Source organism: Onthophagus taurus, chromosome 3 (genome assembly GCF_036711975.1).
Source record: "Onthophagus taurus isolate NC chromosome 3, IU_Otau_3.0, whole genome shotgun sequence".
In the NCBI taxonomy this organism is placed as follows: Eukaryota; Metazoa; Arthropoda; class Insecta; order Coleoptera; family Scarabaeidae; genus Onthophagus; species Onthophagus taurus.
Window position 1 is genome coordinate 26,402,536 of NC_091968.1, and position 12,445 is coordinate 26,414,980.

The window sequence follows — 12,445 nt, forward strand, 5'->3', positions numbered from 1 at the left end:
ATTATATTCATTTTACGTTATTTAAAAAAAAAGAACTTGTTATGTAAAGTGTATTTAAAAGAAAAGGTTAAAAGTTTGCAATGTATTTTATGACGGCGGTATTAAACGATAAATTATTAATAAACAGAATCATTAAACGCCAAGAAAAAAAGTAATCATTGCGGTTATGCTAATCAATATAAAAAATTATATTTTTTTAAGTTATTTATTAAATTTTATTTTTAGAGGTTATTATAACGTCAAAGAGGGAGGATATATTTTAGCTTTATTCGGCTATGGACCTACATTTGCATTTCATATAACCATAATTGCGAAACTACTAGTGATTTTGCGATATATCGGATATATATTGTTTTCTCAAAAGCTAAAAGTTATTTTTTAAAACGGGTTGGTTCATTGGAAAGAGGACAGTTTTATTAACAATTTGGAAAATTTTCATATTCATATTCCAAAAAATGGATTTTATACGAATTTTTAAAACTTAATCGGCGAAAATTGCAAAATTGTCGATTATTTCAAAAATTTATTTCTCAAGAACTAAAAGTGATTTTTCAAAACGGCTTTTTGCATTAAAAAGAGGATACTTTAATTAATAATTGGTGATATTTCCACAAGGATCCTTCAAGAAATTAATTTTATAACGAATTTTGAAAATTATCGATGAAAATTGCAACATTGAAAATTTTATCAAAACTTGAAATATTGTTTTCTCAAAAACTAAAAGTTATTTTTCAAAACGGGTTGGTTCATTGGAAAGAGGACACTTTTATTAACACTTTGAGAAATTTTCATATTCATATTCCAAGAAATGGATTTTATACGAATTTTTAAAACTTAATCGGCGAAAATTGCAAAATTCGAAAAAATTGTCGATTATTTCAAAAATTTATTTCTCACGAACCAAATGTGATTTTTCAAAACGGCTTTTTGCATTAAAAAGAGGATACTTTAATTAATAATTGGTGATATTTCCACAAGGATCCTTCAAGAAATTAATTTTATAACGAATTTTGAAAATTATCGATGAAAATTGCAACATTGAAAATTTTATCAAAACTTGAAATATTGTTTTCTCAAAAACTAAAAGTTATTTTTCAAAACGGGTTGGTTCATTGGAAAGAGGACACTTTTATTAACACTTTGAGAAATTTTCATATTCATATTCCAAGAAATGGATTTTATACGAATTTTTAAAACTTAATCGGCGAAAATTGCAAAATTCGAAAAAATTGTCGATTATTTCAAAAATTTATTTCTCACGAACCAAATGTGATTTTTCAAAACGGCTTTTTGCATTAAAAAGAGGATACTTTAATTAATAATTGGTGATATTTCCACAAGGATCCTTCAAGAAATTAATTTTATAGCGAATTTTGAAAGTTATCGATGAAAATTGCAACATTGAAAATTTTATCAAAACTTCAAATATTGTTTTCTCAAAAACTAAAAGTTATTTTTCAAAACGGGTTGGTTCATTGGAAAGAGGACACTTTTATTAACACTTTGAGAAATTTTCATACTCATATTCCAAAAAATGGATTTTATACGAATTTTTAAAACTTAATCGGCGAAAATTGCAAAATTCGAAAAAATTGTCGATTATTTCAAAAATTTTTTTCTCAAGAACTAAAAGTGATTTTTCAAAACGGCTTTTTGCATTAAAAAGAGGATACTTTAATTAATAATTGGTGATATTTCTACAAGGATCCTTCAAGAAATTAATTTTATAGCGAATTTTGAAAATTATCGATGAAAATTGCAACATCGAAAATTTTATCAAAACTTCAAATATTGTTTGTTCAAAAACTAAAAGTTATTTTTCAAAACGGGTTGGTTCATTGGAAAGAGGACACTTTTATTAACACTTTGAGAAATTTTCATACTCATATTCCAAGAAATGGATTTTATACGAATTTTTAAAACTTAATCGGCGAAAATTGCAAAATTGGAAAAAATTGTCGATTATTTCAAAAATTTTTTTCTCAAGAACTAAAAGTGATTTTTCAAAGCGGCTTTTTGCATTAAAAAGAGGATACTTTTATTAATAATTGGTGATATTTCCACAAGTATCCTTCAAGAAATTAATTTTATAGCGAATTTTGAAAGATATCGATGAAAATTGCAACATCGAAAATTTTATCAAAACTCGAAATATTGTTTTCTCAAAAACTAAAAGTTATTTTTCAAAACGGGTTGGTTCATTGGAAAGAGGACACTTTTATTAACACTTTGAGAAATTTTCATATTCATATTCCAAGAAATGGATTTTATACGAATTTTTAAAACTTAATCGGCGAAAATTGCAAAATTCGAAAAAATTGTCGATTATTTCAAAAATTTTTTTCTCAAGAACTAAAAGTGATTTTTCAAAACGGCTTCTTGCATTAAAAAGAGGATACTTTAATTAATAATTGGTGATATTTCCACAAGGATCCTTCAAAAAATTAATTTTATAGCGAATTTTGAAAATTATCGATGAAAATTGCAACATCCCAATTTTATCAAAACTTCAAATATTGTTTTCTCAAAAACTAAAAGTTATTTTTCAAAACGGGTTGGTTCATTGGAAAGAGGACACTTTTATTAACACTTTGAGAAATTTTCATACTCATATTCCAAAAAATGGATTTTATACGAATTTTTAAAACTTAATCGGCGAAAATTGCAAAATTTGAAAAAATTGTCGATTATTTCAAAAATTTATTTCTCAAGAACTAAAGGTGATTTTTCAAAACGGCTTCTTGCATTAAAAAGAGGATACTTTAATTAATAATTGGTGATATTTCCACAAGGATCCTTCAAGAAATTAATTTTATAGCGAATTTTGAAAGTTATCGATGAAAATTGCAACATCGAAAGTTTTATCAAAACTTCAAATATTGTTTTTTTAAAAACTAAAAGTTATTTTTCAAAACGGGTTGGTTCATTGGAAAGAGGACACTTTTATTAACACTTTGAGAAATTTTCAAACTCATATTCCAAAAAATGGATTTTATACGAATTTTTAAAACTTAATCGGCGAAAATTGCAAAATTCGAAAAAATTGTCGATTATTTCAAAAATTTTTTTCTCAAGAACTAAAAGTGATTTTTCGAAACGGCCTTTTGCATTAAAAAGAGGATACTTTTATTAATAATTGGTGATATTTCCACAAGGATCCTTCAAGAAATTAATTTTATAGCGAATTTTGAAAATTATCGATGAAAATTGCAACATCGAAAATTTTATCAAAACTTCAAATATTGTTTTCTCAAAAACTAAAAGTTATTTTTCAAAACGGGTTGGTTCATTGGAAAGAGGACACTTTTATTAACACTTTGAGAAATTTTCATACTCATATTCTAAGAAATGGATTTTATACGAATTTTTAAAACTTAATCGGCGAAAATTGCAAAATTCGAAAAAATTGTCGATTATTTCAAAAAATTTTTTCTCAAGAACCAAATGTGATTTTTCAAAACGGCTTCTTGCATTAAAAAGAGGATAGTTTAATTAATAATTGGTGATATTTCCACAAGGATCCTTCAAGAAATTAATTTTATAGCGAATTTTGAAAGATATCGATGAAAATTGCAACATCGAAAATTTTATCAAAACTTCAAATATTGTTTTCTCAAAAACTAAAAGTTATTTTTCAAAACGGGTTGGTTCATTGGAAAGAGGATACTTTTATTAACACTTTGAGAAATTTTCATACTCCTATTCCAAGAAATGGATTTTATACGAATTTTTAAAACTTAATCGGTGAAAATTGCAAAATTCGAAAAAATTGTCGATTATTTCAAAAATTTTTTTCTCAAGAACTAAAAGTGATTTTTCAAAACGGCTTTTTGCATTAAAAAGTGGATACTTTAATTAATAATTGGTGATATTTCCACAAGGATCCTTCAAGAAATTAATTTTATAACGAATTTTGAAAGTTATCGATGAAAATTGCAACATCGAAAATTTTCTCAAAACTTCAAATATTGTTTGTTCAAAAACTAAAAGTTATTTTTCAAAACGGGTTGGTTCATTGGAAAGAGGACACTTTTATTAACACTTTGAGAAATTTTCATACTCATATTCCAAGAAATGGATTTTATACGAATTTTTAAATCTTAATCGGCGAAAATTGCAAAATTCGAAAAAATTGTCGATTATTTCAAAAATTTTTTTCTCAAGAACTAAAAGTGATTTTTCGAAACGGCCTTTTGCATTAAAAAGAGGATACTTTAATTAATAATTGGTGATATTTCCACAAGGATCCTTCAAGAAATTAATTTTATAGCGAATTTTGAAAGTTTTCAAAACTTACGATGCTTTATATTAAAAAAAATCGATTTTTTATAATTTTCCTTAAAATAAGATGGAATGAAAAGTATAAAAAAGTACACAGTTGTTTGAAAAAAAAAATTGTTTTTGAGATATGAGATGGTGCAAAAATACACCACTGGTAAGATAAATGAACTACAACACACAAAAATTTTGGTTATCATTTATTAAGTAAGTCACAAAATAAAGATACAACCTAATGCTAACAAATACCAACTTTAGTATGAAGTTTAAGATAAAAAATATTTATACTAAAATTGGTGCAAAAACGCACCAATGGGCAGAAAAAGAAAACAATATTTATTTGGACTTGTATAAAAATAATAACAAATACGAAAAGAAATACATATATAAAACAAATCATACAAAATAAGTCTTCCTGCCCGTGACGTTGAATTCGGTTTAGTTGTACTTAGGTCTTCTCAGTTGGGCCTTATTTTTTTAAGCTGTGTGAGCCGTGTTATGGGACAGTGGGTAAGGCAGAGGGGAGTGATGATGAAATTTTATTGTGCGTTTTTGGGGAAGTTCATAATTGCTTTAAGGGATAAGGATTGTAGACGGGAGTTTATAGGAGGAATCTTTGTAAGGTCGTAAAAGTGGGTTGTGAGGGTGTCTAATGCGAGTGATAATTCTCAGGGCTACTCTCTCTGCTACTTCCAGATGGTACTGTGACCCTCTCGGCGCTTCAGTCATGATTAATGAGGCATATTCGATTATAGGTCGGCATATTGAAGTCTATATGTGAGTAGCGCATTAGGTGGATATTCCTCGGACTCTATATGACAGTGGGCGGAAGTGTTTGGCGCAGTTTTTGACTTTCATTTTTACTTTGATGGCGTGGGCAGAGAATTTAAGGGTTCTATCCAAGGTAATGCCGAGGTAGTTGCAAGTTGGTGAAGCTGTGATAGGAGAAGATTGAATTATTATTGTGGGAGGAGCAAAGCGAATAGGGAGGAAGGGGATGAAGAATTGGGTTTTGGAAGGATTTATCAGGATACGCCATTTTCGGTACCATTCCTCTATGTTTTGGATGAGCGTCTGCAGTCTTAGGATTGATGATGGAATGTCTACATCATATGCGACGAGAGTAGTATCATCGGTTGTCGTTGTAGATGTCATGGCAGTAGACGTTGTACAGTGCTGGCGAGATGGGAGAGTCTTGAGGGAGACCTTGTTGAGCGGTGAAACTGTGAGAGTAGTAGTTTTTCACTTTAACCAATGAGGAGCGGTCTGAAAGAAATTTTTTTAGCAAGTTAAGGAGATAAGATGGGACTTTCAACATAGCTAGCTTGTACAGTAGACCTCTGTGCCATACGAAGTCGAATGCCTTCCGAACATCCAAGAAGACTGCGGCGGATTGTTGTTTTTGGTAACGTGCCACTTGGAAGTTTGAGGCAAGCACTGCCAAGGGATGAGATGTAGATCTACCTTGTTGGAATCCAAATTGGTATGACGGAATCCTCCTTGCAACAACATCGAGCACCAATGGAATTTATAGTGATACTTCGCAAAGCACTCTTCATGTAAATGAACGCAAGAATTATGAAATATTTTGATATGTATAGCGTAACAAACTTATAGTGTTATCGTACAAACAGCTAGCACCTTGAAATCCGGCAATGTATGGCTGGAAAATAATTTTAAAAACGTGAAGTGAAGTGGTGTGAGACCAAGTAGGGCTTCAAGAGCAGCCGTCGGACAAGATCTTATTACACCCGTTAAGACATGCTAACCGCTAGATGTTGTTGTGCTATCTTTTTGATTTGTTTTTGGCCACCAAACCAGTGAGGCATAGACGACCATGGGTCTGATTATTACTATGTAGGCCCAGTTGGCCATTCGTGGTTTAAGACCCCAGGTCCTTCCAAGCAGCCTGCGGCAGATCTGGTTAGCCATACTGGCTTTTTTCCTCACCAAGTCTATGGTAAGGTATTTGACTTCTGTTTTGAGGTTAATAGTTCTGCCTTCAATGAAGGGTGCTCTCAATTGTAGCTTCCTTCTCCGAGTGAAAGAGACTATTTCGACTTTATTAGGATTAATGCTGAGATCTTTCTACATTAGTTGAGTTATTGTGTCATATTTACCTCGAATTGTGATTTCCAGGTCATCAGCATATGTATTTGTATTTGCTTATTGAGACGGTTTAAATTTATGCATAAAATTATGTCATGTATTAGATTCAATATATCTTTGGAAAGTTTGTTTAAACGAAATTGTTATAATATGTGACTGTTGGGGAATTATAACATCAAATTTTTTGCGATTTCACTAATTTTCATAGGTTATGTTTATTTTTGAAACGCGGAAGAAGGAATTTCAAGTTTCTAAGGCCTTCTGCACACGGAGCTGCTCGTCATAGACGCGTATTAGACACGATTGTAAGAAGGCGTACGCTTCAGTACATTTCACGTATTTCTAAATGAAAATCTGCAGAGACAACGCAGCGTCGCGATTTCGTCCACCAAAGGCCTTCTGCACACGGAGCTGCTCATCATAGACGCGTATTAGACACGATTGTAGGAAGACGTACGCTTCATTGCATCTCACGTGTTTTTAAATGAAAACCTGCACATGGCGACGCAGCGTCGCGATCTGGTTTGAACATGCAAGCTGCATAGCGGCCGGCGTACAGCAGTGTTGGTCGCTTGGCGTAGAGGTAACGCCGTATAAATAAAATAATAAGTAAAAATGGAAGATAAAAGCGATCAAACGGTGAAATTTGTTCAGTTAATTGAAAATTATCAGTGTTTATATAATCATACATTAGCTGAACACTCTAGAAAAGATGTTACCGAAAAAGCTTGGTCTGCAATAGGTCAAAAAATGAAATGGACAGGTAATTCAAGAATTATTTCATATATTATTATATTATATGGATATTCATTTTAACATTTTATAAACAATAATTCCATTGCCATGGTAAAGCTACATTTGGTGATAAAAAATAATTAGCTAAATAGTTTCGGAGATTCTGAGGTGAGGAAGTTTCATTGATATTTATATTTTCAATATCTGGAAAGTTTCTCGGATTTTGCGGATTCTTTTCTATTACAGGAACTGCGTATAATGTGCCATCTTTTTTTCTAATGAAATTGTGTAAAACGCATGCACATTGTATTATTGATATAATTGTTTCATATTTGCGGACTCGTATAGGTGTTAAAAAAATTTGAAATTTTTGAGTCATCATTCCAAAAGCACATTCTATTGTTTTTCTTCCACGACTATGTCTGTAATTGAAAATTCGCATTTTATTGTTAATATTTCTTTCGGGGTATGGCCTCATAATATTTTGTCTCAAAGGAAATGCGTTATCAGCTGCAAAATAATATGGGAATTTATTGCCACTTTCGTCATTTGGAAGTTCTGTTAAAGATGGCAAAGTATTATTGTTCTCCAACCAACGACCAAATGTAGAAACCCGAAAGATGCCTCCATCACTATTTCGGCCAGCATATCCGCATTCTATTGTTGTGAACAGCCCTTCAGCATCACAACAGCCAAACAAAACAACAGAATGATAATTTTTATAATTAAAGTTGGTGGATCCTGAATTTGGATATTTCTGAATGCGGATATGTTTACCGTCAATTGCTCCTAAACAGTTTGGCAACTTCCATAGCTCAAAAAATCTACTTGCTATTTGTTTCCATTTTTCTGTATTTGGTAACGACATATATGGCTCCTTCAACACATTCCATATCGCTTTTGTAGTTTGTTCTACAATACTTCCCACTGTACGTTCACCTCTTTGAAAATATAAAGATAGAGCAGTAAATGTACATCCAGTAGCTAAATATCTAAAACAAAAAAATAGTTGTATATATTATATGAAAAGCACGCTATATTTGCTCATAAACACGTGAATTTTTTATAGCGGCAGATTGTAAAGACAAATGGAAAAACATTCGGAATGGTTTTGTACGCAGCCTTAAACCACCTGCGAGTGGATCATCAGCAAAATCTAAAAAACCTTACTATTTACACGACATTATGCAGTTTGTCTTGCCATATGTAAGACCCATTCAGCATTTAGAAAAAACCGGAAACATTTCGTTGGAAGAAAGTGAAATAGTGACAGAGACCGACGAAGACAATCCTGAACCTCAATTAAGTTATACCCTGCTTGAAGAAAATAAAAACGATAACGTCACGAAATGTTCTGAAGAAAGTTCTTTTAACTTTGAAAAAAAGAAAAGAAAGAGAAGACATGCAGAGGAAAAAGATGAAATCGATCACGCTATTTTAGATTATATCAAAGAAAAGAAAAGTAATAAGACTTTAGATGACGATCGAAGGATGTTTCTTTTAAGTTTATTACCCGACATAAAGAACTTATCAGACAAAAATATGCGACAATTTAAAATTAAAACACTTGTATTGCTAGAACAACTGTTAACGCAGCAAGAGAAATCTATAGATCACTTTCAAATACACGATAACGCACAAAGCTATCACGCTCCCTCGCCGATTAGTATTCCGTCGTCTTCAGCTTCCAGTATTTATGATACCACGGATGGATACACAATTCATAATTTGGAAAGTTTACCTGCTTGTAGTAGTAATATAAATGACCAAAATAATTTTCTTTAAAAATTAAATATATAACTTGTATTATTGTTTTTATAATAAATAAATTACTTTACTTACCTTAGCGTTATCAAAATTCTCTCTTCTGCACTAACACATTCACGCATGTTAGTATTTTGTTTTTGAATGGTGGGACCTACAATTAACACCAGTTCTTTAAACGTATTTTTAGACATTCTGTAGAAACTTTGAAATTTAGAATCGTCTACTGATAGCTCTTTGGCAGCAATAAATAGTCTCTTGCCGATATTTTTGCGAATATAAGGATGCACCCAAAATTTTCTCTTATATTTCTGTTTTCTCTTACGAGAACGAAGATAATTTAACAAAAGTAGATCTTCTTCATCACTTGACATATTGGCAAGTACTGAATAAAATACGTTTTAAGATCGGTTTGTTTGCGGATCTTTAGGCGTATAAGAAGCGTCGCTGCATGACGCTTTTAAGTGTCTTATTAGACGAAATCGCTACGCCGCGTCGTTATTTGCATTTTTTCATTTAAAAATACGTGAGATGCACTGTAGCGTACGCCTTCCTACAATCGCATCTAATACGCGTCTATGACGAGCAGCTCCGTGTGCAGAAGGCCTAAATCGTGCATTAACCGGTAAGTGTTTTAAAATGTCAAATTAATTATTGAAAATGGTTTTTGAGTTGCTCAAGTAAATGTACGCGTCGAGAGAGAAAAAAAAATCGGCGTTTCCCGAAGAAGTATTAAGCATAAAGCGGCGCGAAGCGAGTTCTTAGCGGTTGAAGTTTCGGTTTGGCGAGTTGTTCGTAGCGAAATCGAAAGTGGTGCCGAAGGCCGTTTGAAAACGGCAATATCTTTTGAGACACATTTCACTATGTTAAAGCGGCGGCGGCCAGGAGATCCGTTAACCAACACAAGAACCAACCGATTATGACCTAGATTTGATGGCGCGTCTACTTCAAACCACTTTTACCCGAGTACGACGATGTGTACCGCACGTTCAGACATCAAGGACGAATTTAACGATTTAACTATGTCGGAATTAGTCGATTTTAATTTTTTTGATCTTATAAAATTAAGATTTTTTTAGTAACTTTTATTTTTTTAAGTTTGGCATTACCGAATATCTGTCATTTGCAAAAGAATAACCCGTCAAAAATCTCCCAGAATTTTTTTAATTTTTATGCATAAATCTTGATATTCTAAATGTATATGAAAGAATTAATTGATTACTACACACGAAGAAATAAAAAAACAGATGGTCTATTATGATTGTGCAACTTATTGAATATAAAACATGTGGTGAATGTGCCATTCACTCTTCTACGAGATATTACTTAGAATGTCGCGAATCGTTTCGATAACACCACTAATTTACTAAAAGAAAAGAAAATCTTTTTTAGAAAGTGCAGAAAACAAGATATTCGGCGTGTTAACCTATGACCTCCTTCATCTCATGATTATTACTTACGTGAATTTGAATTTTCGTTTTCATCCGTTACATAACACGTTTTAACATTTTTATATCACATTTAGCTCGCTATTTGTTTATTAATCATTTCTAAAAATTGAACGCATAAACATACATTAAATTAGTTAGCTTCGTATTTCTAAAACATGATTAAAAAATAGTGAATAATGAATGAAGTTTGAAATCTTTACCTGAATGAAGATTAATGTTTCCTTATTATCTTAAAAAAATCATTTATTAATAAGTTTTTTCTAAAAAATAAATAAAATCCTCAAAAATTTTAAAGTGACAGATAAAAGTTAGGTTATGTTTTCGTTTCTTCTTCAATATCGGGAAAAATCAATTCTTAGAGTCCATAATCAGTATATATGATTAGCTTGAGAGTCCAAAAATGTATTCTGATATGGATTTTGACTCAATTAAACTTATTTTTTGGAAAAATTAAATAATTTTAGCAAGTAATGTAATCGTAGGGATTAAATGTCAAAACTGAATTAATATGGATCGTTGTCGCTAGATGGGGTTAACAACTATTTAGAGAAAAAAGAATTTTTTAAGATAAAAAAGATAATAATGATTAAAGTTTGAAATCTTTACCTGAATGAAAATTAATGTTTCCTTATTATCTTAAAAAAATCATTTATTAATAAGCTTTTTTTCTAAAAAATAAATTAAATCCTCAAAAATTTCAAAGTGACAGATAAAAGTTAGGTTATGTTTTCGTTTCTTCTTCAATTTCGAGAAAAATCACTTCTTAGAGTCCATAATCACTATAAATGAATAGTTCTGGAGTCCAAAAACGTATTTTGATGGAGATTTTGGCTTAATTAAACTTATTTTTAGGCAAAATTTAATAATTTTAGCAAGTAATGTAGTCGTAGGGATTAAATGTCAAAACTGACTTAATATGGATGGTTGTCGCTAGATGGGATTAATAACTTCAGAAAAGAAAGAATTTTTTTAAATAAAAAAGATAATAATGATAAAAGTTTGAAATTTTTACCTGAATGAAGATTAATATTTCCTTATTAACTTAAAAAAATCATTTATTAATAAGTTTTTTTTCTAAAAAATAAATTAAATCCTCAAAAATTTTAAAGTGACAGATAAAAGTTAGGTTATGTTTTCGTTTCTTAGTCAATTTCGGGAAAAATCAATTCTTAGAGTCCATAATCACTATATATGATTAGTTTGAGAGTCCAAAAATGTATTCTGATGTGGATTTTGACTCAATTAAACTTATTTTTTGGCAAAATTTAATCATTTTAACAAGAAATGTAATCGTAGGAATTAAATGTCAAAACTGACTTAATATGGATGGTTGTCGCTAGATGGGATTAATAACTTTAGAAAAGAAAGAATTTTTTTAAATAAAAAAGATAATAATGATAAAAGTTTGAAATCTTTACCTGAATGAAAATTAATGTTTCCTTATTATCTTAAAAAAATCATTTATTAATAAGTTTTTTTTCTAAAAAATAAATTAAATCCTCAAAAATTTTAAAGTGACAGATAAAAGTTAGGTTATGTTTTCGTTTCTTCTTCAATTTCGAGAAAAATCAATTCTTAGAGTCCATAATCACTATAAATGAATAATTTGGGAGTCCAAAAATGTATTCTGATGTGGATTTTGACTCAATTAAACTTATTTTTTGGCAAAATTTAATAATTTTAGCAAGTAATTTAATCGTAGGGATTAATTGTCAAAACTGAATCAATATGGATCGTTGTCGCTAGATGGGGTTAACAACCATTTAGAAAAGAAAGAATTTTTTAAGATAAAAAAGATAATAATGATAAAAGTTTGAAATCTTTATCTGAATGAAAATTAATGTTTCCTTATTATCTTAAAAAAATCATTTATTAATAAGTTTTTTTTCTAAAAAATAAATTAAATCCTCAAAAATTTTAAAGTGACAGATAAAAGTTAGGTTATGTTTTCGTTTCTTCTTCAATTTCGGGAAAAATCACTTCTTAGAGTCCATAATCTCTATAAATGAATAGTTCGGGAGTTCAAAAGCGTTTGATGGAGATTTTGGCTCAATTAAACTTATTTTTTGGCAAAATTTAATAATTTTAGCAAGAAATGTAATCGTAAG

General features: G+C 30.3%; 1 protein-coding gene and 1 long non-coding RNA gene across 3 annotated transcripts; one reads left to right on the top strand and one right to left on the bottom strand.

Annotated features, from left to right (window-relative positions):
• Positions 1–4,480: 4,480 nt before the first annotated feature.
• On the bottom strand, positions 4,481–11,322 carry LOC139429614 (uncharacterized). Of its 2 annotated transcripts, XR_011640175.1 has the most exons (5): positions 10,944–11,322; positions 10,538–10,876; positions 10,347–10,485; positions 9,493–10,252; positions 4,481–6,638 (listed from the first exon to the last, which is right to left on the bottom strand). It is a non-coding gene; the product is annotated as an uncharacterized lncRNA (long non-coding RNA). The 2 variants fall into 2 exon arrangements; XR_011640174.1 differs by having other exon boundaries at positions 9,493–10,485.
• LOC139429613 (uncharacterized) lies at positions 6,648–8,964 on the top strand. The gene is made up of 2 exons (XM_071195552.1): positions 6,648–7,150; positions 8,192–8,964. The coding sequence occupies exons 1-2, from the start codon at positions 7,003–7,005 to the stop codon at positions 8,905–8,907; spliced, it is 864 nt and encodes a 287-aa protein (XP_071051653.1). The 5' UTR covers positions 6,648–7,002; the 3' UTR covers positions 8,908–8,964.
• Positions 11,323–12,445: the final 1,123 nt, after the last annotated feature.

Coding starts and splice junctions, on each gene's coding strand:
- LOC139429613 (XM_071195552.1), top strand. CDS start 7,003: ATGGAAGATAAAAGCGATCAAACGGTGAAATTTGTTCAGTTAATTGAA. Junction 7,151..8,191: donor TCAAAAAATGAAATGGACAG/GTAATTCAAGAA, acceptor AATTTTTTATAG/CGGCAGATTGTAAAGACAAA.